The sequence below is a fragment of the Varanus komodoensis genome, unplaced genomic scaffold (assembly GCF_004798865.1).
Source record: "Varanus komodoensis strain SLA01 unplaced genomic scaffold, ASM479886v1 scaffold3, whole genome shotgun sequence".
In the NCBI taxonomy this organism is placed as follows: Eukaryota; Metazoa; Chordata; class Lepidosauria; order Squamata; family Varanidae; genus Varanus; species Varanus komodoensis.
Genome location: NW_025335761.1, coordinates 39,728,594 through 39,752,816, shown reverse-complemented (window position 1 = coordinate 39,752,816; position 24,223 = coordinate 39,728,594). Strand labels below are relative to the sequence as shown.

The 24,223-nt window shown below is 41.8% G+C and overlaps 1 protein-coding gene across 1 annotated transcript in view; it reads right to left on the bottom strand.

The window, feature by feature from the left end:
- The window catches only part of TSHR (thyroid stimulating hormone receptor), a 54,305-nt gene extending 33,844 nt beyond the window's left edge, over positions 1-20,461 (bottom strand). The window contains exon 1 of the mRNA XM_044436471.1: positions 20,286-20,461. Within this exon, the coding sequence (XP_044292406.1) occupies positions 20,286-20,461 (176 nt within the window). The remainder of the gene's footprint in view (positions 1-20,285) is intronic.
- Positions 20,462-24,223: the final 3,762 nt, after the last annotated feature.

Below are 24,223 nucleotides of genomic sequence, written 5' to 3'. Positions count from 1 at the left end.
ACTGCTTTATCACAGCATCTTTAGCTCTCTTAAAACGATTGTTCTAAGGTTTGTTCCTTTCTCAACACAGTTATTTATTTATTATGTTCATATCCTACCAATTTTCCCTTCAAGAATTCAAGGCAGCTTACCTTATTCTCGTCCTGTCACTTTTATACCCACAACAACCCTGTGAGGTAGGTTGGGCTGGGTGTCTGTGGCTGTCCCAAAGTCACCCAGTGAGCTCCATGGGGGCTTGAACCCAGTTCTCCTGAGTCCCAGTCCCATGCTCTTAACCGCTGAACCACACTAGCTCACAGTTACCCCTTCCTCTACAATATAATCTTTCAGCACTCTGTTTGCTGAAAGATTGCATGTAGAAACTATCTACTTTATGGGAAGACCAACACTGGAACATTGATTGTTTGTAAGAGCTTTTTCTACACAAAGCTATTTATCAGCTGTTATTCTGCTCCACCTGATTCCAGTTTTGCTGCAGAACTGAGCTCTAAGCACTGCACAAGGCATTTCCTTTCCTGTCTTTCTGCTACATAAGCTCTAGGTGGCATTGTGAAAAACTGGGATGGCACAAAAACAAAAGAATGTATGCTTTGGTTTGCTTAAAAGCTGCATTTTCCCCACACTTTAAAAAATCATCAATACAGCTAGTTAGACACAGAAGTGATACCGGGATGTCTTGTTATCATTTAGAGAATCTGTAAACACCCATGAGTAGGGAATAACAACCACACAATAAACACTTTGTGTAAACTGCTCCTAGTTTAATTAAAGTAGAAACATTTGGGAGTTTAAACCTTTCCCCCTCCACCAATCTAAATCACTGTCTTGCTTCTCCATTCTGCTGCTTTATCCCCAGTGTTTTCCACCTGTCAGCTAACAACCTCTCCAAGGGGTTATTTAGATTAGGAAGAACATCTTTCCCAGTTTAATGGCTCTAATTAAATTCAGAGTACTCACCACCAACAGCATCTGCCTTAAAGTAATCAATCAAAGTCGAAGAAATCAAACATGGATCTCACCACCCATGGTTTTGCCCTGAAGTTGATTAGCAGGCAATAACTTAAAATATTGCCTGTACTAACTTATTGTGGCTGGTGTATGGGACCCTACAAACAGCCCAACCAGGACTGAATATACTCAATGCCATGGAATGGAAGTAGAAGGGAGATAGCTAAGAATGGTGGTGTGAAGAAGCAATGGAATCAAGTATCATGAAAGAACCATGACTGACTGGAGAACATCCTAAAGAAGACCCCTTCACACTACAAGGCTTTGTTGTAAGTCCCACTGAATTACTGAAATCACACTTTCATAATTTTAAAATGATTGGGGCCCTCCAGTACACACACTACACTCCCCTATAGCATTTAGCATAAAATGTGCAAAATTCTAGGGTACCATGATTTCCTTCCTGTGCCAGAAACTCCCAATAATTAAGCAGGTCAGTGGATCAGGAAAGAAGGAACATGGTGGTCACACCAATCTTCTTCCTTCCCTGCAAACCTTTCCCTTTTGCCATCCTACTTTTCACTTCCATCATCTAGCCTTGCTAGATCTTTCCACCAAAGTCCTCACCTTGCTATTACGCTAGTCTTCCTATTCCCACCTCTCCTCTTTCCTATCCCCAGCCTTGCTATTACTTGCTTACCTGCCCCTTTATCTGCACTCCTAGCCTTCCTTTTTCTCTTCCACTGGCACCCTAGCCTTGGTATTTCCCACTTCTTCCCATCTGTAGCCTCACTATTTCTCTCCCATACTTCTTTTGACTAGATAGGCCCCACAGTGGTCTTTGATGTAACTACCCACATTCTCCATGGGAGTTTTTTTTTTTTTTTTTTTTTTTTTTGTGGTGCTGCCCAAAGCAGGGCTTAAATTTTTCAGATGTATCCACAGACCCCAAAAGTTTGGGGAATCCTGCTCTAAACAGTATCTCTACAAGAAAGAACAAGAAGTTCCTAACGGTGTTCTTGCTAAATTCATTCACCAAGCAACACTTCATCAAACACACATCTATGCTAGAAACTGGACTTTTTTCTTTTCTTTTTTCAGTTGTTTGCTATGTCTCAGCTGCTGAGATTTTTCTCTTGTTATGTCAGTCTCTATAGCTTTTCCAAGTCTGCAGAATTAATTATAAAAAAGACACTCAAGCCACTAGGATTAGGAGCAGGGAAGCAGAAATACATGTGTCAAATTGAATCCTACTGATTTTTTACTTGAAAAGCAAGACAAAGAATGCACATATTAATACAGTACACTTTTAAAACTCTTCCCCAGTGTTTCCCCAAATAATATATGAAATATGCAAAGCATGTGCTTTAGACAGAACATATATTCTTTATTCTCAATGTTTACAACAAGCATTTCATATTTTATTCACAGTGCAATAAGTCAAGTCAGTATTAAAGCAAATATTCCAGTTATGGGATTCCTTATGTAAATCTTGATATTCAAGACAGACATCTGTATATTTATTAAGGAACATGACTATCAAGTATATTCCATATGGAAAACTGGTCATATGAATCCAAGTTCATCTGTGTATAAAGTAAGTTCCAAGTTTATCTGTACATAATAGTCAAACCCATCACATATCAAATAAAAACATACCACTCCAGAGTGATTTCTAGAAAAACTAGTATTATGTAGTCTACTGCTGACAAGGGGAAATATCCAATCCAGCACTAACACTAATGTAAAATATGGTGTGCTAATGTGACCTCCTAGAGCAGGGGTCTCAAACTCAACTTACCTGGGGGCCACTGGAAGTAGAGTCTGGGTGAGGCTGGGCCGCACCAAGTATTCCACCACCGCGGTGGTGGTGGGCCGCTCATCCCGCGGCGTTCCTGGAGGCTGGCCCGGGTGCCACAGGCACTTTGAAGGCCGCAGGGCCCCTCCCCCATGCCCCGCCCGGCCCGGCAATTGGCCCGCGGGCCGCGCATTTGAGACCCCTGTCCTAGAGCAACAGGAATAGCATTGTCTGGCATGACAGCGTTCCCAGAAAATTGATGGCACCAGGAAGAGCTCCTGGTGGAGGGCTAGAGACTGCTTATGCTAGCTCAATGTAATTTACATCCCTACTGCCAAATGAGAGACTGCCCATCATCTTATATTACATATTGTACCTCTAATCGTTTTTTGGAAAGGAGGAATGTAACAAACAGAACAATAAATAAAAATAACCTTGTCAGGTTATGGAAAGGTTTAACATAAGGCAAACTAAGTCACTTAACATATTGCCTGAAATACCTAGGCATTCTGGAGTAACATGAATTATGAACAGAAATGTCCATTCATGAGGAATCCATGCAAATATTCCCACCCACTGGAAATATCTCCTTTTCTCCACAAACATAATTATCATATTATCCCAATTAGAGCAGGCTTATATACAAAACCTGAGAAATGAATAGTGACTGAGTGTTGCTCAACAAAATGACTTGCTTGTGTTTTCTGGACATGTCTACATATTGCAGTTCTTCGGGGGATTTACTAAACTTGCAAATCTGGGTGTGGGTCCCAGTGAACTTAGTAGGATTTACTTCTGAGTAGAGAAGTATGTATGGTTGCAAGCCATGCTTACTTCTGAGGAAACCAGAATGAATTCAGTAGGGTTTGCATCTAAATTAAACATACACAGAATTCAACTTAACATCTCCCCATTTCATGAAACATATTTTTCTTTCAATTCTTTTCAAAATATTTGTTTGTCATTTAATTTATTTAGGATTTTTCTAGGCCTTCCAATCACTTCCGCCTCTGGACAGCTCAACAATCACAACAGTCTATAAATACAACAATCCTGTCTTGAATTAGAGTAAACTGTTGCTGTCTTTATCCCATCACGCTCTTGACTCTGTTCTTCTCTAAGAGGAAAATAACTACCATTTGCTCACATGTGGAACCCAAACGCCATTGCCATCTAATTAAAAAAATATATGTAGGATTGCTAAGCCTGAGTCTACATCAATTCTTGGTCACTTCAGTTTAGTGGCCTTGTTCATTAATACTTTGCTGACTTTTCATCACAGAGATGTAGGCTCAAAAGAGAGTATAAAATCCCACCGCTGCCTCCAGGAATACATTCACCCGCAGGCAGACAGATCTGCATTGACAGCAAATGTGAAGCTGTGGACCAGAGCAGCCAATGTGGGTGGAGGTTAGCACACCACTGGTAGCAACAGGAGTGTAGAGATAGGAGGGTGTGTCTTGCCATTGAATATTGATATTGCCAAGGGAGGGAAGGCAGAGATGCCAAGGTTAAGGAACCAGAAATACAGGTGGCAAAAGAAAAGCATCCAAATCACCTGTGGAAAGGTCAGATAGGCCTGAGGGAGTGAGGAGGTTTGGGAAGCTGAGGGAAACAAGAGCTGAGGGAAAGCCGGGATCCTTCCAAGAATCTGGGAACAGGAAAGATGATGTGATGGAAGGGCAGTGGCACTTTGAAAGTGAACTTGACCTGGCCCAAGAGCCAAAGGCCAGGGAAGCTAAAGAAGAGGTGGTATGAGAAGCACTGTTTAAAATGGCTTAAACCGCACTGTAGATGTAGTCCACGTTCAGTAAAGGTAAACTTTAAGCATACAAAAGTTAACACTCCTTTCACCTGCATCCACAACTTTACCTTGGCAAAATATTCTCTTAAGATATAACTGTTTTCCCTATTTATTACCACATTAGTAGGAAAAGGCATGTATAGCCCTTTGGCACCAATCAAAGCTTCATTGAATGCAAACAGCAGCTCCAAAGGGAGGATTTTTGTCAGGAAAGAAGCTGAATTCTTCCACTTTGCACCCAGGTCCTGAGGCTTCTTAGACTTCCTACATACAGAACAAAAACTGAAAGGACTGTTTGGATTGGAAGTGCACCGCTCTGTATTGTTGAAAATATTATTTACCGTATTTTTTGCTCTGTAAGACGCACTTTTCCCCCCTCAAAAGGGGAAATGTCTGTGCGTCTTATAGAGCGAATATGTGTGTGCAGTAAGTCTGTCAGATGTGCAGCCCATGGGGAAGTGATGGGGAATGTGCCTGTTTTTTTTCTTGTTTTCCTCCTCTAAAAACTAGGTGCGTCTTATGGTCAGGCACGTCTTATAGAGTGAAAAATATGGTATATAGAAGACATGTGAGTATTCAACTGTTCTGAGATGTCAAGTGCATTCTAGCTTCTTAAAAGAAAATAGAAAAATACTTGACCGTTTGCACAATAAAAATTAAGAGCCAAAATAGCCCTATTTTTAAAAAATCTTGAACTAAATAATGATGAAAGAGCATTTTAGGGGAAATGTGCTGGCTTACCTGCAAACATAACCGTTGTGTATTAGCACTCAGCTTCAGAAACCTGCTGCCACCTGCTGCCTAGAATCATTAGCGCAGGGCAGAAAATACAGCCTCAGTTCTTCTTGAAAAACTCCCTTCCCTGGTTCCCTGATTCACACTCATTTAACTTCAGCTGTGGAATATCCGTGCCCTGTATTTGGTAGGAGCCTCTTGACTATGGGACAAACTTGCTACTGGAAGTGATTATGTCCATCATTTAAAAAATAAATAAATGAGATCAGGAGCACATGGAGAGACTTGACATGACTTTTTGCAAGGCTACAAACATTAAAAAAAGGATCTATCCTAATTCAGTTACATCACTTTTTTTTCCAAACAGGTCAGTGACAAATAGGTCAGTGTTTTGACCGTACAGCTCTAAGGAGTTGATTAAAGAAAAAAAAAAAACCCTAAAAATGCCATGGCTATAGAGATGGAGTGATACTATATTACTCTTGATTCATGCACCAGAGTTGGGTGGGAAGGCTGTAGTAAAGCATTTGGTCTAAAGTCAGCCATTTCTTATTGGTGAATACCCTCAAATTCACTCAGGGAACTCCTCATTCTGTTCATTCCAAAGGAGGGAGGAAACCCATTTGTGCATGTGGCTCTATTTTAAGCCTTTATTTTGTTATTTATTCGATTTATATGCCACTCCACTAGCCATAAGCTCTTTGGGTGGCTTATATAATGATAAAATCCTTGACAGCATAAAAATGTATAATATGCGGCACAAGAACTTACAATTACAAATAGCAATGATGATAAAATCGTGAAATAAAAGAACAATGAAAATAGAAATAGTAAAACAATAAAGTATATATTATATAAAACTCCAAAAACAGCATAAACCAATTAAAATTTTAGTTTATATCAATAGCAAGTATTTAAAACATATTGGTAGCAGCATATATTAGCATAAAAATTAAAACAGCATTAAAAATCAAGAATTCACTTGTTAAAATAGCTGTGGGATAGCTATGTCTTAAGTTGCTGCCTAAAGGCCAAAAGCATAGGCCCCAACCAGGCCTCAAGTGGAATTGAGTTCTAAAGTTGGGGTGTTATGCTTGAAAAAGCTCTCCTCCCTGCAACTCCCCTCAGTTCATTAGGGAGAGGAATGCAAATAGGATTCAAATAGGAAGGGTACAAGGAGAAGAAGACCCAAGAATCCACAGGATCCTAAAGCTTCCCAGCCCCAGTTCTTACCTTGCTACTCTACCAGAAATACTCAAGAGGTGTGTTTTGTGGAATATTCCAGGAAAGAATGATGGAGAGGTGAAGATCGCCTCCATTGTTTCTCCTGCTCTGTAGACCATAGAATTTTTGAACTGTTTGATGTTGAACTGCCCCCTAGATGCCCATAGCTCTGTCCATGTTTAAGACCAGGTTACTGCCTGCTCACGCCTGGCCTCAGGGGTCCCTCTTCCTGCAGCAAACTGACATGAAATCAGGCAGAACTGGAAAAGAGGCTTTTCTTGGTGGTTGTGCCAAGATGGTAGGACCATATTCTAGGAATGAGAACTGTGACCCACTGTTTTATAATGTTAAGCCTGTTAGGGAACAATCCTGTTGTACAATGTTTAGACAGAAAATGGCCAGCAGTTCTGTCAAGGCTTGCACTGTGCTCTTAAGTGCTGGAAATATTAATACAGCCTGTGTCCTGATTTTGCAAATGCCGCAACCGTCTAATGTTTGCATGCTTTATATTTTGTTTTCATTTTCCTTGGAAACTGATTTTAACATAAAAATGAAATAATAACTAAAACAAAAAAATATATACTTAATTGTCCCAAAAGTTAACATGGAAGAAAGACAATAACGCTTTGGAGGAGGTTGGACTAGGTGACCTCCAAGGTGCATTCCAACACTTAGGACTCTTCAAATAGGATATGTTTACCTTGCACATCCACTAATGGAAGTTCTTTCTTCTCTCTGCTTTTGCATACCTAAGGAGATGTGTTCTTCCAAGAAAATGATCAGAAATCCAGACAGCCACTACAGTTCAGATCCTCTGTGTCATAGCTGCACACATTATGGAGGTATTTTAAAGCAAATGGCCAGATTTATTTCAGCAGATGAAGATGCTGCAGTGACAAGGTGGGAGGGAATCACCACTTGGTTTCCAAATCAGTATTCTTTTTATTGCTTTGTGAATGCCCTGGACCAACAGAAAGATGAACAAGTAGCTCCAAGATCAAATCAAGCCAGGAATTTTCATGGAAGCAAATCTAACAAAACTGAAGCTGCTATACTTTAGGCATGTCCTGAGAAGGCAGGACTCACTGGAGAAAACAATCATGATAGGGAAAGTTGAAGGCAAAAGAAGGGGAGGAAGAGGAAGACCAAACATGAGATGGATCAATCCCATAAGAGAAGCCACAGCCTTGAGTTTACGGAGCTGAGCAGGGCAGTGAAGACCAGGACCATTTGGAGGGCATTCGTTCACCAGGCTGGCAAAAGTCAGAGTTGACTTTGTGGCACATAAAAACTTCCTTTTTACTTCTCAACTGAATTGGCAAATGACTGAAAACCTTAAGAGAATTGGCAATTACAGAATCAGTAACAGTCAACCTCTACTGCTGAATTCAAAATGGTTATTATTTTTAAAAATGCATTTTTTCACAGGGGTTGCCAAATATATTCCCAACATATCTCCAGAAACTGTGCATTATTTCCCTACCTGACATGATAAACTAATTAGTAAGCTCTCACTCTTCATACCACAGATAAGGACTAACATGACTCAACACTCCTCCATTTGAACAAACAAAAACATCTCTTTACATAGTAAACTGTCTCATCAGCAAGATGGCTAGAACCCCTCTGCCTACTATCTACTGAGCAAAGAACTCCTCTCCTTATCATCCGTGGTGTAGTTCTGTGTGATTGGTTTCTCTGCCAGTTCTCTGGGTAAGTGTGCACAGTGTTCATTTGAATCGAGACAAGAGTGACCTAGAGTTAAAGTAGGTTTAAACCTTGCTCCTACCTGTTTGTCCTGAAATCCCCTCCATGGGCAACAAGCAGAAGGAAACAATGTCTGCAGGGGTGAGGTGGGTTTTGGGGAGAAAATGGCAGGAGGTTTGACTCCTCCTTCCAGAGCATCATGTCCCAAACAAAACTGGGACTATGTGCACTTACACAGCAGTATGTCATAAAATCATGCCTTGCTCGATGAGGATGATGTTTCATTTGGCCCTGGAATGGAGGCTGGTTGGAGTCCTTCCAGCAACTGCCCAAGGGTGCCAGGTGCTAATGCTGGTACTAAATTCAATATCGTGAGCCTTGCCTGCAGTCTTAAGTGGTGTAAGCCAGGTAGTGGTTTACAACCTCAGTGTGAATCAAGATGATGATACAGTGATGAAAGAAAGTTATATCTGTTGCTCATCCCCTTGATATGGGCAGGAGAAGAGGAGTTATGCCTCTGTCAGACTCAGGCCCCAGCAGCAATGACTTCTGCCAAATCACATTCCCTCACTTTAGGGGAAAATACATAAAAGAGTACTGAAGAGGGCAAAGAATAAATATTTATAGGAAAGCCCATTTGCTTCCCAGAGCCACTGTAGGAAGAAGGATCCTTTGTCATGTTACTGTTAAAGTGGCTGTAGTTGGAGACCCTAGGCCTACACTGTGTTTTATACCAAAATGAACAGTTTCAGTTCATCTGTACGAAGCTGTGTCTGTCCTTGGTGGGAGCCAGGGCAACTTTATTAAAATATAATTGCATCTGTAGTCACCCAAAAGTTCCACAGAGGATTGCAAATACTGAAAAATATTACAGTATTCACAGTCTGTGCTTAGAAGGTCATCTTCCATAAGTATGCAACTAAAGACAAAAGGTTTTGTTCTGGTGTCTTAGTTACACTAAGGGGGAGAGAGGGAGAGACCTGGATTCTCCATTCAAAGCCAAAGGGAAAATGTATTTTATTTAATCATGGCAAGATCAGTAGGGATGTGGAGTACTTGATCTCTTCCACATCCAATTTCAAGCAGAGAGAAGGAAGATCCCTGCCTACACCATTATGTGCCTTGTCAGTTGCATCTGTGTCTTGCCAAGTATAGTTTAACAGAGTATTTCAGTAACCTAAATTCAAGAACATATCTGTGACAACCAAAAAGGAAAATCAGGAAGGTATGGAGATAGATGGAAAGAGCCTGTGGGAAGGAAAGCGAATTGGATAGACAAGTGGAAGCCCTTGACCCCACAGGAGCAGGCATAAGGCATGCTGGATCAGACCAAGGACACATCTCCTTCCGCTTTGTGCTCACACAGTGGCCAACCAGATGCTCATGGAAGTCCTCAATAGGATTTGAGTGTCTCCCTATCCATTATCTCCACACCATGAATAATTGTGTACACCTCACCCTTTCTCCAAGCCAAACCATCAGTAGCAAGAGGGCAATGTACCCACTTCATGTTGATACTTGAGCATGAAGTGAAGGGAGTGAACCTTTGGCCCACTAGAATAATAGAAAGCACAGCAGAAAGTTCATAGGAATCAGCCACAGGACCTGCCAAAATGGGAAGGGGTGGGAGGAATCAAAATCTGCTATGGCAGGGGTGGGCAACTTGTGGCTGTGCAGGTGTTTTAGACTACAGCTCCCATCATCCCTACCCACAAAGCTGATGGTGAAGACACAGGGTTCTACTATGGATAAAGTGTTGGGAACAGCCCAGGAGTCACTGTGGGCCCTGCAGGTTTGGAGCTAGGGTCTGATTCAGCATCAGACCATAATGATTCACGATCCAGTACAGTTGTGAGAAGCTCAAGGCCTGTGAGCTTGATGCACCATGACTTTCCATCTGATTACAGATGGGAGAGGAGTGAAACTCCATTTCAGCTGCAGTTGCAATGGATGGCTTTAAATCAAATCTCTGATATACAGACTGGGAATGTAAGAAACCAGCAGTGGCAGAAAACTGGAGGAGAGGAGCTATTGTGACGAGTTAGCAACTCAAGAGGGAGGAAGACTAATAGCCCCCCCCCCCCCAGTTGTTGGGTTTGCTTAAGATCTAGTTTTCCCTCTTGAGAGAGGCTGCCAGATAAACTGTTGTAATAGCTCTTAACTGAGCAGGACTGTGAAGGACAGAGCATTTTGGAGGGCCTTCATTCATAGGGTCAACATAAGTCAGAAATAACCTGAAGGAACATAACAAGCTGAAGAGCTTTTGATGAAATCAACATCTTCAGTGCTCAGAATATTTCCTTGCCAGGGTTTATTGTAATTCAGTGAAGTCTCATTTGCTATCACTTTCTAATGACTCTGAACAAAATCTAGCCTTGAGACTGTTTCCTGGACCAAGCAGTGTGCCAGTAGCTTTCATAAATGTTACTTGATTTATCAAAGAATATAAGCACTGTGAAGTTCTGCTTTGAAACTCTGGAAAGCTGGTTTATGTAACTAAATTGACTGCAGCAAAAAGTCTGGTGGTAAACAGTGTTTCATCATGCCAGGAAACTGGGCCTGACAGTGAACAGTTGCGTACCTCTGAGCTATAGGAAAACTTCCACAAAATACCAGAAGTCAAAACTGGGAGTGTGAGTGTGTGTGTGGCTGTGTGTTGCTTGCTCAGTAGTAATCGTATCAGGCTCTGCCTACTGCTCCCCAGGTACAGGAAGCAGGACTAGAAGCCATGCATCTCAGGATTGGAATATAGTGGTTAATGATAAATTGACATGTGAGCTTAAGTGAAAAAAGGACTGATAAAAAAGAATGATTTCAATGATGTATGGGGTTTGTTTATTGAATATGCATTAATAGAAGGGGAGGGTATTGAACCTTCAATGAATGCAATGCAGTTTTGAATGGAAGAGCAGAAAAATGAAAGAAAAAAAATACTATACAGCCATGGTCCTGGTAGAAGGGTTCAGTAAGGGAGATTTTCATTTATGTATTTCTATTTATTTATTTATTTTTCGATTTATATCCTGCCTTTTTCCTACAGAGGGCTCAAGGCAGCTTACATCGTTCTCCTCCTCCATTTTATCCCCACAACAACAACCCTGTGAGGTAGGTTAGGCTGAGAGTCTGTGACTGGCCCAAAGTCACCCAGTTGGCTCCATGGCTGAGCGGGGACTAGAACCCAGATCGTCTGAGTCCCAGTCCCATGCTCTTAACCACTACATCACACTGGCTCTCACTGGCTTTTGTGTATTTTGTGTTTTTTCTGGCTCACACTGGCTTTTGTGTATTTTGTGTTTTTTTCTTTTTATTATATGATCTTTTGTATAGTTTTAAATAAAAATAATTAAAAAAAACCCATGCATCTCACACCACCTCCCTTATCTCAAAGCCTCTGATCAAAGGGATTTGTTTTCCCTATTAATCCAGCACACAGACCTAGCAATGGAGGCTAAGCCAGAAAGGATGAGTTAGAGAAGAAGCTGTAGTCCTGTGAACCAGTTCTAGTTTAGCACAGATGAGTGCAGTTTCCCATTACCCACACAGACTTTGATAGGATGTCTGTGTTTCCTACTTTACACAAATCCATCCTCTATTTGAAAGTCTGTTAAAGGGCAGTCCTCTGGTTGAAGACATCCTCTGTTTGAAGCAATGCTTATTCCTAGTCTAGCTATAAGATTAAGAACTACAGGAAAGGAGAAGTTACCCATCAACAGATAGTAAAATGGATAGCACACTGAGTAGTAGGCACAAAAGTCACCATATCCCTACTGTATTAATATTTAAATTACATAGTACAAATTACATTTGTAAATTTGTATTTCTATGTACAATGGGCATGTGGAATTTTATGCAAATCTTTTATTTTTAGTTCTCTGTTTTAATGATATATAAGTGGCATGCCTGAGATAGTGAATACCATAAGAAATCAGAAGGAATGGTACATGGCCCAGTTTTCCCATTCATGCCTCAGATTATATACAATTTTCCCTAATCCCTTTATCCCATTCAAATTCACCTGGTCTCCTACTTGTTATTGAACAAGGAGACCTTGCTAGCTATCTTTCCCTCTCAATAGATAGCACTGCCCATTTGCCATCTGTCTTGTTTTGGACAACTGGTCTTGCCTCACGCAGGTGGCCTTTCATGTGACATCTGTTTGCCCACTGTGAGAAACAGATGCTGGATTAGATAGGCCTTTGGTCTGATCTAACAGGAATTTTCTTGTAGCTGTTAACAGGGATAAAATGACCTCCAAAGTTCCTCTAACTCTATGGTTCTCAGAAAGTTACATGATATAGAGCAGAAGACAAGAGTTTCCTTATTGTCATAATATCCCCACAGTCAGCACAGCTGCATCTCTTACAGCATTGTCCATCAAGCAGCTTCTAAAGGTACAAGAACTCAGATAAAAGGAAAGTAACCCTGCTTGGGAACAGCTGGATTCATACTGGTCTCCATGCTTGTGGTTTGCCTAGCTCTGGGAATGGAGAACATCTTTGCCTCTGCACCTGTTGAGGACTGCCCAGTTGCCTGTGGAGAGTCGAGAGAGACACAGAGACAATAATGAGTAGTGGCCAGCAGTGGTGCTTCAATAACAGTTGGTGATCAAGTGCCTGAGGGAGTATTCCACGTACCAGCTATCCCAGTTCAATACCTTCACCCCATCAGTAGTCTCTCCAGTAGTCCACCTTTGGAGTAAGGCGACAGAGAGAGGGTATCTAGCTGCTACGATAAGCAGAGGAATGATGGTAGTCATGAAGACAATACGTATCCATCCTTTGTATGAAGTTCCAGTGGGATGCAGATCTTTGTTCTGCTTTATAAGACAAGCCTCTGGTCCTGCTATGACAAAGAACGTTTGGCCAGAAGCAGAATACTTGCTGGGAACTTCTGAGTGCTCACCGAGAAAGGCGACTGTGCTCTCCACTGCCTTGATGTGCACATGGAAGTCTACTTCTATTTGGAGTGTCATAACCAGCTGGGGAGCCCTTTTGACAGAGCATATGGTTAACCCTTGTCAGCTGGAGTGAATCATTTAGTAAGTACACACATATCAGTGAGTGCAGGAACATATGGAAATTGTATTTTGAGGCAAGGAGTCTCACTTACTTGCTTACTGAGTCAGATGCCTTGTCTTTGCATGCCCAGTTGCTGGAATAAAGCTGAGGTTTCTGTTCATTATTTTGTGCCTGGAGTTTCCAAGTGAAATACCTGTAAGGATTCTGCAAAGAGAACTATTAGCAATATGGCCTTGCTACTTTGTGGTTGATCCTGACTACTCCTCTCCTGACCCATCAACATTTTGTTGAACCATAAAGGGCATACAAAGGAAAAACTGCAACTATATGACAGGGATGGAGTCTGGGACATTTTGCATTCAAAGTATGTGCTCTGCCATCAGCTGCAGCCTGTAACCTTCCCAGTTCAGTCAATGGCTGTTTGTTATTTATGCAAGATAAAGCTTTTTTTTTTCAATGGGAAGTGTCCTTTCCCCATCAAGCTTCACTTGGATTAAGTTCTCCAGAGATAAGGCCAGGATGATATGGACCCATAGTAAACACTTTAATATAGAAGGTGTGTGTCCCATGGCTTGATGCACAGATATTGTGTTATGACTGGCTGCAGAATTATTCAGAATGCTACTGCTGGACACTAAACAAACACAATGACATTTACCAAGCCTAATCCTATACTTGAGTTGCCTACAGTGAGGTTCATAATACTTCTCTCAGTAATCTTGCCAATTTATTTGTGAATTCTTTCTCATATTCATAGACAAAGCTTCATAATGATTCATTTCAAGATGGAAAACAAAGATTTAAAAAGAGAGAGAAAAGGCGAACAATATGTAGTTTTTGTGTCACCTGTGCAAGCAGTGATGCATGAATGAGATACACCTGTAGCTGACAGGCACAGGCAAAAGAAGAAAAAGAAAAGAAAATGAGTTATATTGTCCTGACATTAAAGAAACTTGGATTTTAAAAACACACATAAGGAGGGCTTCCCGAACAAAGACATCTTCAACTGGTGCTGGAAACAGTGCAGAACTGAAGCCTGCCTGACTTCTAGAGTCAGGGAGTTCCACAAAAGTGGAACCACCACACTGAAGGGTCTTCTTCATTTGGGTGAAATGGGTTCCTAGCTTGTCCTGGCTCCAACACAGTAAACTCTCCTGTTGGAAAGCCACAGCCCAGACCTGCAGGTCTTCCTCACAGGGCAAACCTGCTTCATTACCCAGTGAAAAGCATTTTACTGTCATCAAACTCTCACAGTCCAGCAATAGAACATTTCTAAGCTCCTAGGTTCAGTTGTATATCTAAAGTCCTAGGTTCAATCTCCAGTTGAAGGACCTCATATTCCAGGCTTGGGAAAGACTCTGCCTGTGGATTTTGGGGTGCTACTGTCAGTCAGAATAAACAATACTGGCTAGAATATGTTGATGCAGCCACCAGCTCTGGGTGGCCTCTTGGATTTGGCCCAACAGGCTTTGGAATCATGGCCTAGAAAACTAGTTGGCCTAGAAAATGCTTTGTTCTTTTTGGTATTTTAAAAACTGAAGTTTTTCAAGCAATTCTAATTTCCATCTGTTTTTAACATATCGATACTGGAAACAGTTCAGTCTTAACAGGCAGATATTCTGAAACAAAATAGGCAAGACCAATATTGCATGAAAATTGATTGCTCACTACGAATTGCTCACTGGAAACAAAACTGCTGATATAGGTTAATGTTTGGAGCAATGTTTCCAAGTGTAGTACTTGCAGAAGTAGCATGAAGTATCACTGGCTTCAATTTTCCACAATACCCCCATGTAGCATCACTTCATGGTATTGTAAGAAATAAAAATTGTGATTGGTGGATTTATTTATTCATTTGCTTATGCATTTATATGCCTCCCTCTACTCCTAATGGAGCCTTCAGTCACCCAATGCTGCTCCCGGCAACAGGTCGGGGAAAAAGAGTGTAAAGGGCACCAGACATGGGCCTCAGCAGCTGCTCAAAGGCATCATTTTGGCCTTGGTCTCTTGGGTTTATTTATTTATTTATTTAGAAAATGTCTAGGCCACCCCATTTGCCAAAGCCTCGGGGCGGCTTACAAATAAATAAATTAAAATACATAAATAACAATATAAAATACACATTTTATAAAACTGTATAAAATACACATAACTGTTCTGGCCTATGGCTTAAGAGCATAAGAAAAACCCTGCTAGATCAGACCAAAGATCTCTCTAGTCCCACATTCTAGACAGGATCACACAGCGGGCAAGTGTACGGTGGGAGAATCCACCAGCTGGACGTGAATGCAACAGCACTTTCCTGGTCAAGTTCCCCAGCAAGGGGTGGCCTAGGCATACTGCCTCTGGGACGAGAAGTGGCATGGAGCCATCAGGGTCAGTAGCTGTTAGTGGTCTTCTCCATCAATCTCTCCAACACTCTTTTAAAGCTGTCCAACTTGTGGCCATCACTACATATTTTTATTTTTTTTATTTAAAACTTATTTTAATTGTTAATTTATTATGTATTTTAGGATTTTAAATTTTATGCCGAGATGTTACCAAGTTTTTAATGAATTTTAATGTAATAACTGTTATTTATATATTTTAATTATGTTGTGAGCCGCCCCGAGGCTTTGTTGTGATGGGGGCGGCATAGAAATGTTTTAAATAAATAAATAAATATTGTGAAAATGAATCCGATAATTTAACTATGTGCTTTTTGTCATGAATATCCTCCCAATCAGCTTCATAGGATGACCCTGGGTTCTAGAGTCATGGGAGCAGAAGAAAATCTTTCCCTCTCTACATTATTTATGCATAATTGGTGGCCATCTCATCATCTTGTGGAAGCAAATTCCTTAGTTTAAGAAGTATTTTCTTTTATCTGTCCTGCATCTCCCACCAGTCATGGGATGACACCAGATTCTGTGGGGACCATTGTACCACATTTGTAGTCTGTGACTACTTTTAAACGAATAAGTAATGTGTGGACCTGTGTGTGCATGCATGTGTCTATATGTACACATATGGAGAGAGGGGGAGACACAGACAGAATGGAAGGTATAAAGCTTTATGTAGATTTTCTCATTTATATATTATCTAAAAATACCCAAGGTGGATAAGCAATTTATCTTATTTATGAGGCATCATTCAAAAATGCCTTCGAAAAAGGCTAATTAAAATTTGGAGTGCCTGAAATGATAAAAGTAGTCAACAAACTCTTTAACCATTCAGAACCAACATGAAAAAGAAGCTAATTAGTGGTGCAGTTTTCAAAGGCGCAGTACATCTTCCTCCATCCCTGAGGCTTATTTTAATTTGTAAAACTGCATTACAGGCCTTGGAGTCTGAGTGCACTCAATAAGTAGACTGGTCATCTATTGAAACATTTCAGAAAATACTCCTTATGCACTCAAAGCACATGGCCAAAAAGGGGGAAAAGGGTAAAGAAAAATTCAAGTAATATAATGTAAAAGCTCTATTCTGCCTCTGGTACTATTTAACTTTTCAGTATGATTGTTTTCAATAAAAGACAAAATGTTTTGTTACAAAAATAAAAGTAACAGAACATAACATCAGTACTTTCAAAACCTGTCTCCTTTTGGTCAGTATGTAGAAGAAGACAGGAAATCCCAGACTATTTTTGAAGGTAAACAATTTAAAGGATGTCATCCCTGGAAAAAAAGGCTTTAACAATAAATATGATCCAGTGTAATGAAGAACTATAGCTTGTTGTTACATGAAAACCTGCAGCAAACCTTGGGCTCTCTCACACACACATACAGAAGAGAAGATTCCATTCATGGGCTACTTCCAGATGGACAGCTGCTAGTGCTGTCATCAAAAGGCAGCTACTCCATCTTTTCCTCCTTAACAGATGTTTGGGGTAAAGGAAAACATGGAAGAAGCAATGAGAAAATACAGAATGCCTACACATGGAAGGCATCACCTGGATTCCCCATAAAATTTCATGAAGGAGGCAGTGTGATTTCATAATAAATGCTTTGTCTGGAAGCACCCATGGTTTGCAACAAGCTACGATTTCTCATTTTGCAGTAAGAGCTTTTCACCACTGGACAAGGCAGAAATTCTGAGTGGAAGTATTTAAGCTGAGGCTAGATGGCTATGAGGTAGAGATACTGTAGTTGCATTCTGCACTGCAGATCCTGCATTGAAATGGGGTTGGGCAACATGTCCTTTAAGTTCCTTTCCAAGCTTATACAACGTCAGACTATTGGTGAAGGGGGCTACAGGATTGAAGACTCCTGCTTCCCTCCCTGCCTCTCCCTCTCCCCCTCCCACAAACACACACAGATTCTGCAGGTACAGAAAACTACCACTTCAGTGACAATTGAGCCTAAACTCATCACTCTGACAGGTGATGCTTCTAAGGTCTCTGGTTGTTTTTGGAGGGGAAATTAAATGGTTTTCCCATTCCCTCACCAGAAATTTGAAGTACTGTACTAGTCCCAGAAGATGTCTGCAAACATGTAGCTCACCCTTTACAGAATTCATAGTAAGATATCTGTCTCTTTTAAATATGGACTTCCCTACCTCTTCTAGCTCCACTCTTCATGGGTGCCACCCATTGTGTCTGAGAGTTGCTTCACACACTATTTTTCTAATATATGTGCTCAGGCTGTCGAGAGCACCATGCCCAGCACAAGATGGGAACTGTTATGCAGATGCATACATACAGAATGCCCGATGTCCCCTTGAGAAGGACTTCTTCACAGGGCGCAAAACACGCGGTAGCAAGTCTGCGATCATTACACCAGCCTGGTATTCAGGCACTGACCTGGAAGCCACGGGGGACAAGGAACAGCATGCAGCTGAAGGGGCAAGCAGGCCAGGGAGAGACAGAGCACCCCACTCCTCCTCAGTGCCCAGCACAGGCGCCAAGGGCTTTCTGACAGGAGACTTTTAATGTGCCACTTTTGGAGGCTTCTGCCTCCAGATTTTTTAGCGGTTCCTTTACAAATGATTCTGCCCCCCCCACACCCCCGAAGTTTCTATCTCTGCCTTTCTATATGCTCTTTTACACAACCACTAAGTACTGGAGTGGTAGAGTGAAATGGTAGAAATAGAGAGGGTTTCTTGCTGCCATTCATGGAAATATCAGACTTTCCCTACTAAGAAGTGAAACAAAAAGCCAAATGTTACAATGGCTCCAAACAACTGGAGAGGCCCTGGAGGACGACACTGTCAGGTAAAATAGCTGCAAACTACCACAAGTGAGGAATCGTGACTACAAAACAAATGCCTTGTATAGAAAGTTTCCAAGTGGATGCAAAAGGAGGGAAGCACCTTCTTTCACTCCTGGTATGGAAATGTAGTGGGTTGCTGCAGAACCAAAGGTGCTCCCTTGCTTTGCTGGCCCACAACAGGCTAGTAGTACTCCCCATGCACCCCCCCCCCCCGGCTAGTAACTTATTGGACCTTGAGCAAATATTGGACCACCCCATCCTGCTCCTTCAACCCAACCTATCACATAATTAATCGATTAATCACATTTGCTGAATGCATTCCCCAGAAAAATACACACTTAAAAAGAAGGAAGAGATGCATTTTCATGCTTTAGTCAGTGGGGACAAAAATGGGATTTGGCTGCATACTTTAAAAAATCTGCACTTTTCCCATTCAAACAACAGCAAAGAGTTCACTCCTGGGAATGAGATGGATGGAGTCAAGCTCTGAGATGGGACTCGGAGAGCCTTGATGAGCTTGTGCCTCACCAGTCCCCCCACATCCCTGCCCCAGAGGCTGCCCCCAAACTCTCCTCTTGGCTGCACCAGGACCTGCGCTCACCAACTGCTCTGTGGGAAGGAGCACCAGATGCTGGTTCTTGCTGCAGCCATGCTTGTTGTGCTGAGTCCTGTTGCTATGTGTTTCTGGCACATCTATTGTATTTTATAAATGTTTGTAAACCATGTTGAAAAATAAGATATAAATCTGCTAAAGAGGCAAACCTCTGCCTCCTAGACAGTCATAGGTTTGTTTAATGTTGCAGAATAGCTCGGGGAAAAGATGATGAGGGTTATTGGTCAAAAGCACTAGCCAAAAAGAACTCACCACAGCCAACTTTGCCCTGTGAAGCCATGCAGATATCTTTATTCCAGGAGATTAAAATTTGAGTTGTATGATTGGAGATCCCATTCCTATGAACCCTATGTATGCCTTGCTTGGATATCTCTAAAAAGTTAAAAGTGGGCATCCAGACGGTAGGACATCTTTAACCATTGCTAACTTAGCTATTGCTGGTAAATGGAGACAACCAGACAGTGAGTGTAATGAGGGAGCCATTGTGGCGTAGTGGTTAAGAGTGCTGGATTGTGACTTCAGAGATCTGGGTTCTCAGCTATGAAGCGCACTGAGTAACTTTGGGCCAATCACTTCCTCTTAGCCTAACCTACCTCACAGGGTTGTTGTTGTAAGGACAGAATGGAGAGAGGAGAACCTTGTAAGAGCTCCTTCGATTCCTTTCAAGAAAAAGAAAGGTTGGATATAACCATGATGTAGCAATCATAATAATCTTATTCCTTTTATTGAAGAATGGATGGATAGGCTAGCAATATGCTATATTGCTCCAATGGTAAAGTTAGTAGAATGTGTTCATCTACAGGACAGATCCAAAATATGAACAATTGTGGATGCTATTTATTATTTATATGAAACCATTTGATTTGGACATCAATAAATTTGGCACTTTTGAAATGTTCCTCATACATTTTTGAGAAAGATATTGGACAGTATCTATACTGCATATTGGAAAAATTCAGATGAGTTTGCTTGGCAATTGGTAATAGTATATAAGTTTTATTTGTTAATGGAATTTTATGTGATTTGTGATTGTTTGTTTTATATTTGTAAATTTTGGTAAATTCATATTTTAAAAAGTAGTTTCCAAAGCTTGCTCCAGAAGGAGGAGGAAAAGTACGCTTGTTTACAGAGCACTGAAACAGAGTCCAAAGTGTCAATGCGGCTCTTATGGTACAATGCAAAGCATTTCACCAATACATGCTGAAATCTGCCCTCCAGCCCCCTGTCCCCTCAAGTGCCATATACTCACAATATCTGGGTGCTCCGTGGGAGGTCAGGGATTAAATGTATTTCCACGCAGGTGATTTTGTAGTGGTCCCAATCTGAACAGTCACACAGGGATGATGGGCACACGTCTGTGCCCATAACTCTCCATCCCCTTTCCAGTAGAAGCAGCAGCAGAAGGAAGTCTGGTAGCCACAGCATCTTCCTGAACCTACTGCTGCAGCAACTTCATTGTTGTGAAGAACCCTTCCTCACAGAAAGTGAAGAAAAGGGAACCAGGTTCCCTTCTCTGAGACAAGGACGGGGGGATGCTTGTGTCTCCTAAGAAAGAGAACCTTCACCCGCTTCTCCCTAAAAGGAAACAAGGTGCAATAAGCAAAAACATAAAAATGATATTGTAGGCACACCAATCTCCCACTTCTATGCCCCTGCTAAATCCACAAGCTGCGATTTACTACTATTCCCATCCTCAATACTACCATTACCACAGCCAGTTCTCTGTATCATCTCCCATCTCAGGAATTCCATAAAGCTGAAATTTAAAGGAAGGAAGGAAGGAAGGAAAGGAGGTGGAGAAAAAGGGAAAAAGTAAAGATAATAAAAGACCCCAGCTGTTCAGATGGGAAGAGTTCCCAATGATTGTTTTGAAAAACCTTTGCTTTATCAAGGGCAAAAGTTTGTCTTCCCAAGTAGTTCAAAGCAAAAATATAAAAAATTCACACTGTTTTAAGAGTGCTGACTTCCTGTCAGTATTCTAGCAGACATTCTTCACTTGCTTTCTCATCTCTTGTAAAAGAATCAAGGTTTTAACTGACCTGAATGGTATGACAATCCCAGTACTATCCCATCCACCACTTTTCCTGCTCTTGGATTGGATGCCTTCTTATACTATTCTCTCTTCCATACATGAATCATTTCACTGACTGATTTTAATTAATGGACAAGAGCAATGCAAGAAGGAAAGTATGCTACTGTACAAGATAAAGAAGCATGTGGGGAGATTTCATTTTGACTTGAGATCATATTATGCCAGCAGTGCCAAGCACACTGTAGTGAAGAGGGCTCTAATCTTTTAGCAATATTTATTTATTTTATTTTCTATATCCCCCAACAACAAAGCCCTCTACCTTGCTCTCAACTACTGAGAAAAAGGCATAGTCCATCTTTCCCCCCATCTTAATGGCTGTCTTGGGTGGGGGGAAAAAGAAGTGGCAAGAAGTGGTGGGAAGCCATGAGAGGATATGGATGTTGTCTGGACCTCTGTCCATGAAGAAGGCAGGGTGACTGCATGATAAACGTTTGGAAGCACCCTGTGGACACAAAGATGATCAAGCAGTGAGAAACTGTATGCAGAAAGACATGACATGCATATGAAGACCTTTGCCTTTGATCAGGAGAACAGATTGTTCAATTAAGGAGAATGCAATAATGTATTATCAAATATCTTAAGAATCTGGGGCAAAGAGTTTAAGTCACTATCAGCTTAAGGTAGCTCATGATCTAGAATCGCAAGAAAATCTTGCGAACAATGTTGAAAAAAAAGTAATGCTGAACAGTTAAAAAAGTTTGGTTCATATTGTTATGAGAGATATAATGAGAAATACTCAGTTTTACTATATAGAGGAATATGAAATGAGATGTCAGACAGACAGATGCCTTGAATATTTTCAGGTAAAATTACAGAATAGCACGGTTAACTAATAGAGTAAAATCAGGGGGTTAAAAGCTGAACAGTGCACTCTATACTAGTCTACTTAGAAGTAAATCCCATCCAGTTTAGCAGGCCTTATCCCAGGTAAATATTTATAGGATTGCAGCCTTAGTTGTCACTAAAACAAGACAAAAATGCAAAAATATATAAATTATTGTTTAAGCTAAAATATTAACCAGAACAGGATAAATAATGAATAACTGAAAGATTTTAACCTGCCTTTACAAATATCACCAATATTTTTGAAAGCTGGGGAATATTTCTGGAAAGAAAAATCACACATTTTTCTTTATGGACAAATGAGAGAGAGGATTGTTTTCTATAATAGATAGATAGATAGATAGATAGATATGATGCAATGGTATTTGACTTCCAAAAACATAAGTAAAGTGAGCAATGCAATCTGCCCAAACTGGAACTCTAAAGTAGCAACTCTTATTGGGATGGACCAACTCAGAAGTAAGACTTTTTGGGATATTTTGAGAAAAGTAGAATTTCAATTTTATTCCTGGCCCTCTTCTAATATCAAGTATATGAGATCTTGACATTGGGAACTTTTTGCTTCCCTTGCCATGGAACTATTCATTATTGCCAAGTCAACAGAATGTGTTGATGGGCAGGAAAAGAGATTAAAACTGGACATGTTTACACAGAAAGAGGGAATGGAGATTTTACAAACCCAGAGCTTTGAGACCACATATTTACACTGCAAGCCTATGCCTGTTTATTCAAGAATTGTGCCACTGTGTACAATAGCATTTACTCCCACATAAGGGTGCATACAGGATGGTAGTGAGAAGTCGATTTATGCAGATATAATTAATTTTGTGACAAGATAACCACAGCAAATTCCCAAACAGAGTTTGACAGGGATTCTTCCAATCTGGATATGAGGGCACTGTGGGTTTATTCCGCTCTTAATGCCCTGCTTCCCTACAGACCAGCCTTTCCCAATCTAGTGCCCTCCGGGCGTGTTGAACTTCCGTCGCCCTCCTCAAACAGCCCGCAAGAGCGTCCGCCTGGGGATGATGGGAGCTGTTGTCCAACACAGCTGGGGGAACAGGTTGGAGGAGTCTGTGCTTAGCCATCAGGTAGAGAAACAGCCCTCTCCCAGTGCATCGCTCCTTCGCCTAGACCTCCCATCCTATTCTCCTCACTACCACCTCTTCCAAAAGTAACTCGCCAAGAAAAGCCGCAGGATCCCCGCAGCGACCTCGGGGACGCGTTCTCACGAGCGGCCCCCAGGTGGGACACCCCTGCTGGGGGTCGCGGGCTGCCCACGCGCTTCTCACCGGGACTCCAAACTGGGCGAGATTCACCGCCGGCTGCTGCGCTCCCTGCCCCTCCGCGGCGCTGCCCCTCCGCGGCAAGTGGGCGCCGGGCTGCCGAAGCCGCCTCGAGCACCGGTGATGCTCTCGCCCTGGGGCCAAGGCGCCGCCAGCCGCCCTTGCTGAGGCGAGGCGAGGCGAGGCGAGGCGAGGCAGCGCCGGGAGCTTTGCAGCAAGCGCGCTCCTCCGCCCGTCGGGCCGTCCCACCGCCCAGGCCGGCTTTGGGCTGGCCCTCGGTTGCTACCTAGCGGCGACCACAGAGACTGCGCTGAACAGACGACCGTCGGCAAGGCACGCAGGTGGCGGCAAATCAACCGCGCTCCCGCGCCCGGGCTGGCCGAAGACGTGCTGCTGACTCGGGTGAAAGGCACCCCCTTCCGCACAGACGCCAGCTGAAGGCCTTCCCAGGCGGACAGTGCTCCCCAGTATGGCGTTTGGTCGCTTTTTCAGGCTTTATAGCATTTTTAATAAATGATTTATGCAATGGCTTTTTAAAAATGGGTTAAATTGGCATCATTCCACGAACTCAGATAGTTCTACTCCATGTCCCAGTGCTCACTTTCATCCATGCAACCGTGACACTTGATCTTGTAAAGTCTGGGAACTGAACATCCAAATGCTTGGCTCCTCACAGTTAGGATTGGGCCATTAAAGCAACACTTGCTTAACCTTAACCATTGAGCAATTTATTGAAAGGACAGAGAAGGAAAGAGAAGGGAAGATATTCAAAAGGTCGGATTAAGCCAACAGGCATTTATAGGGTTAACATGGATACAGATTAATAGCAAATTGAAGCTTTTCTACATGAGGCTGTTAATCTGCTCTAATTATTGGTCTTGCTACAGAGCTGAAACCCAAGAACTAAAGGAATGTTTTCTGTCCTGCTCTTCTATTACCTAACCTAACTGGTGCTATGACAGGAAG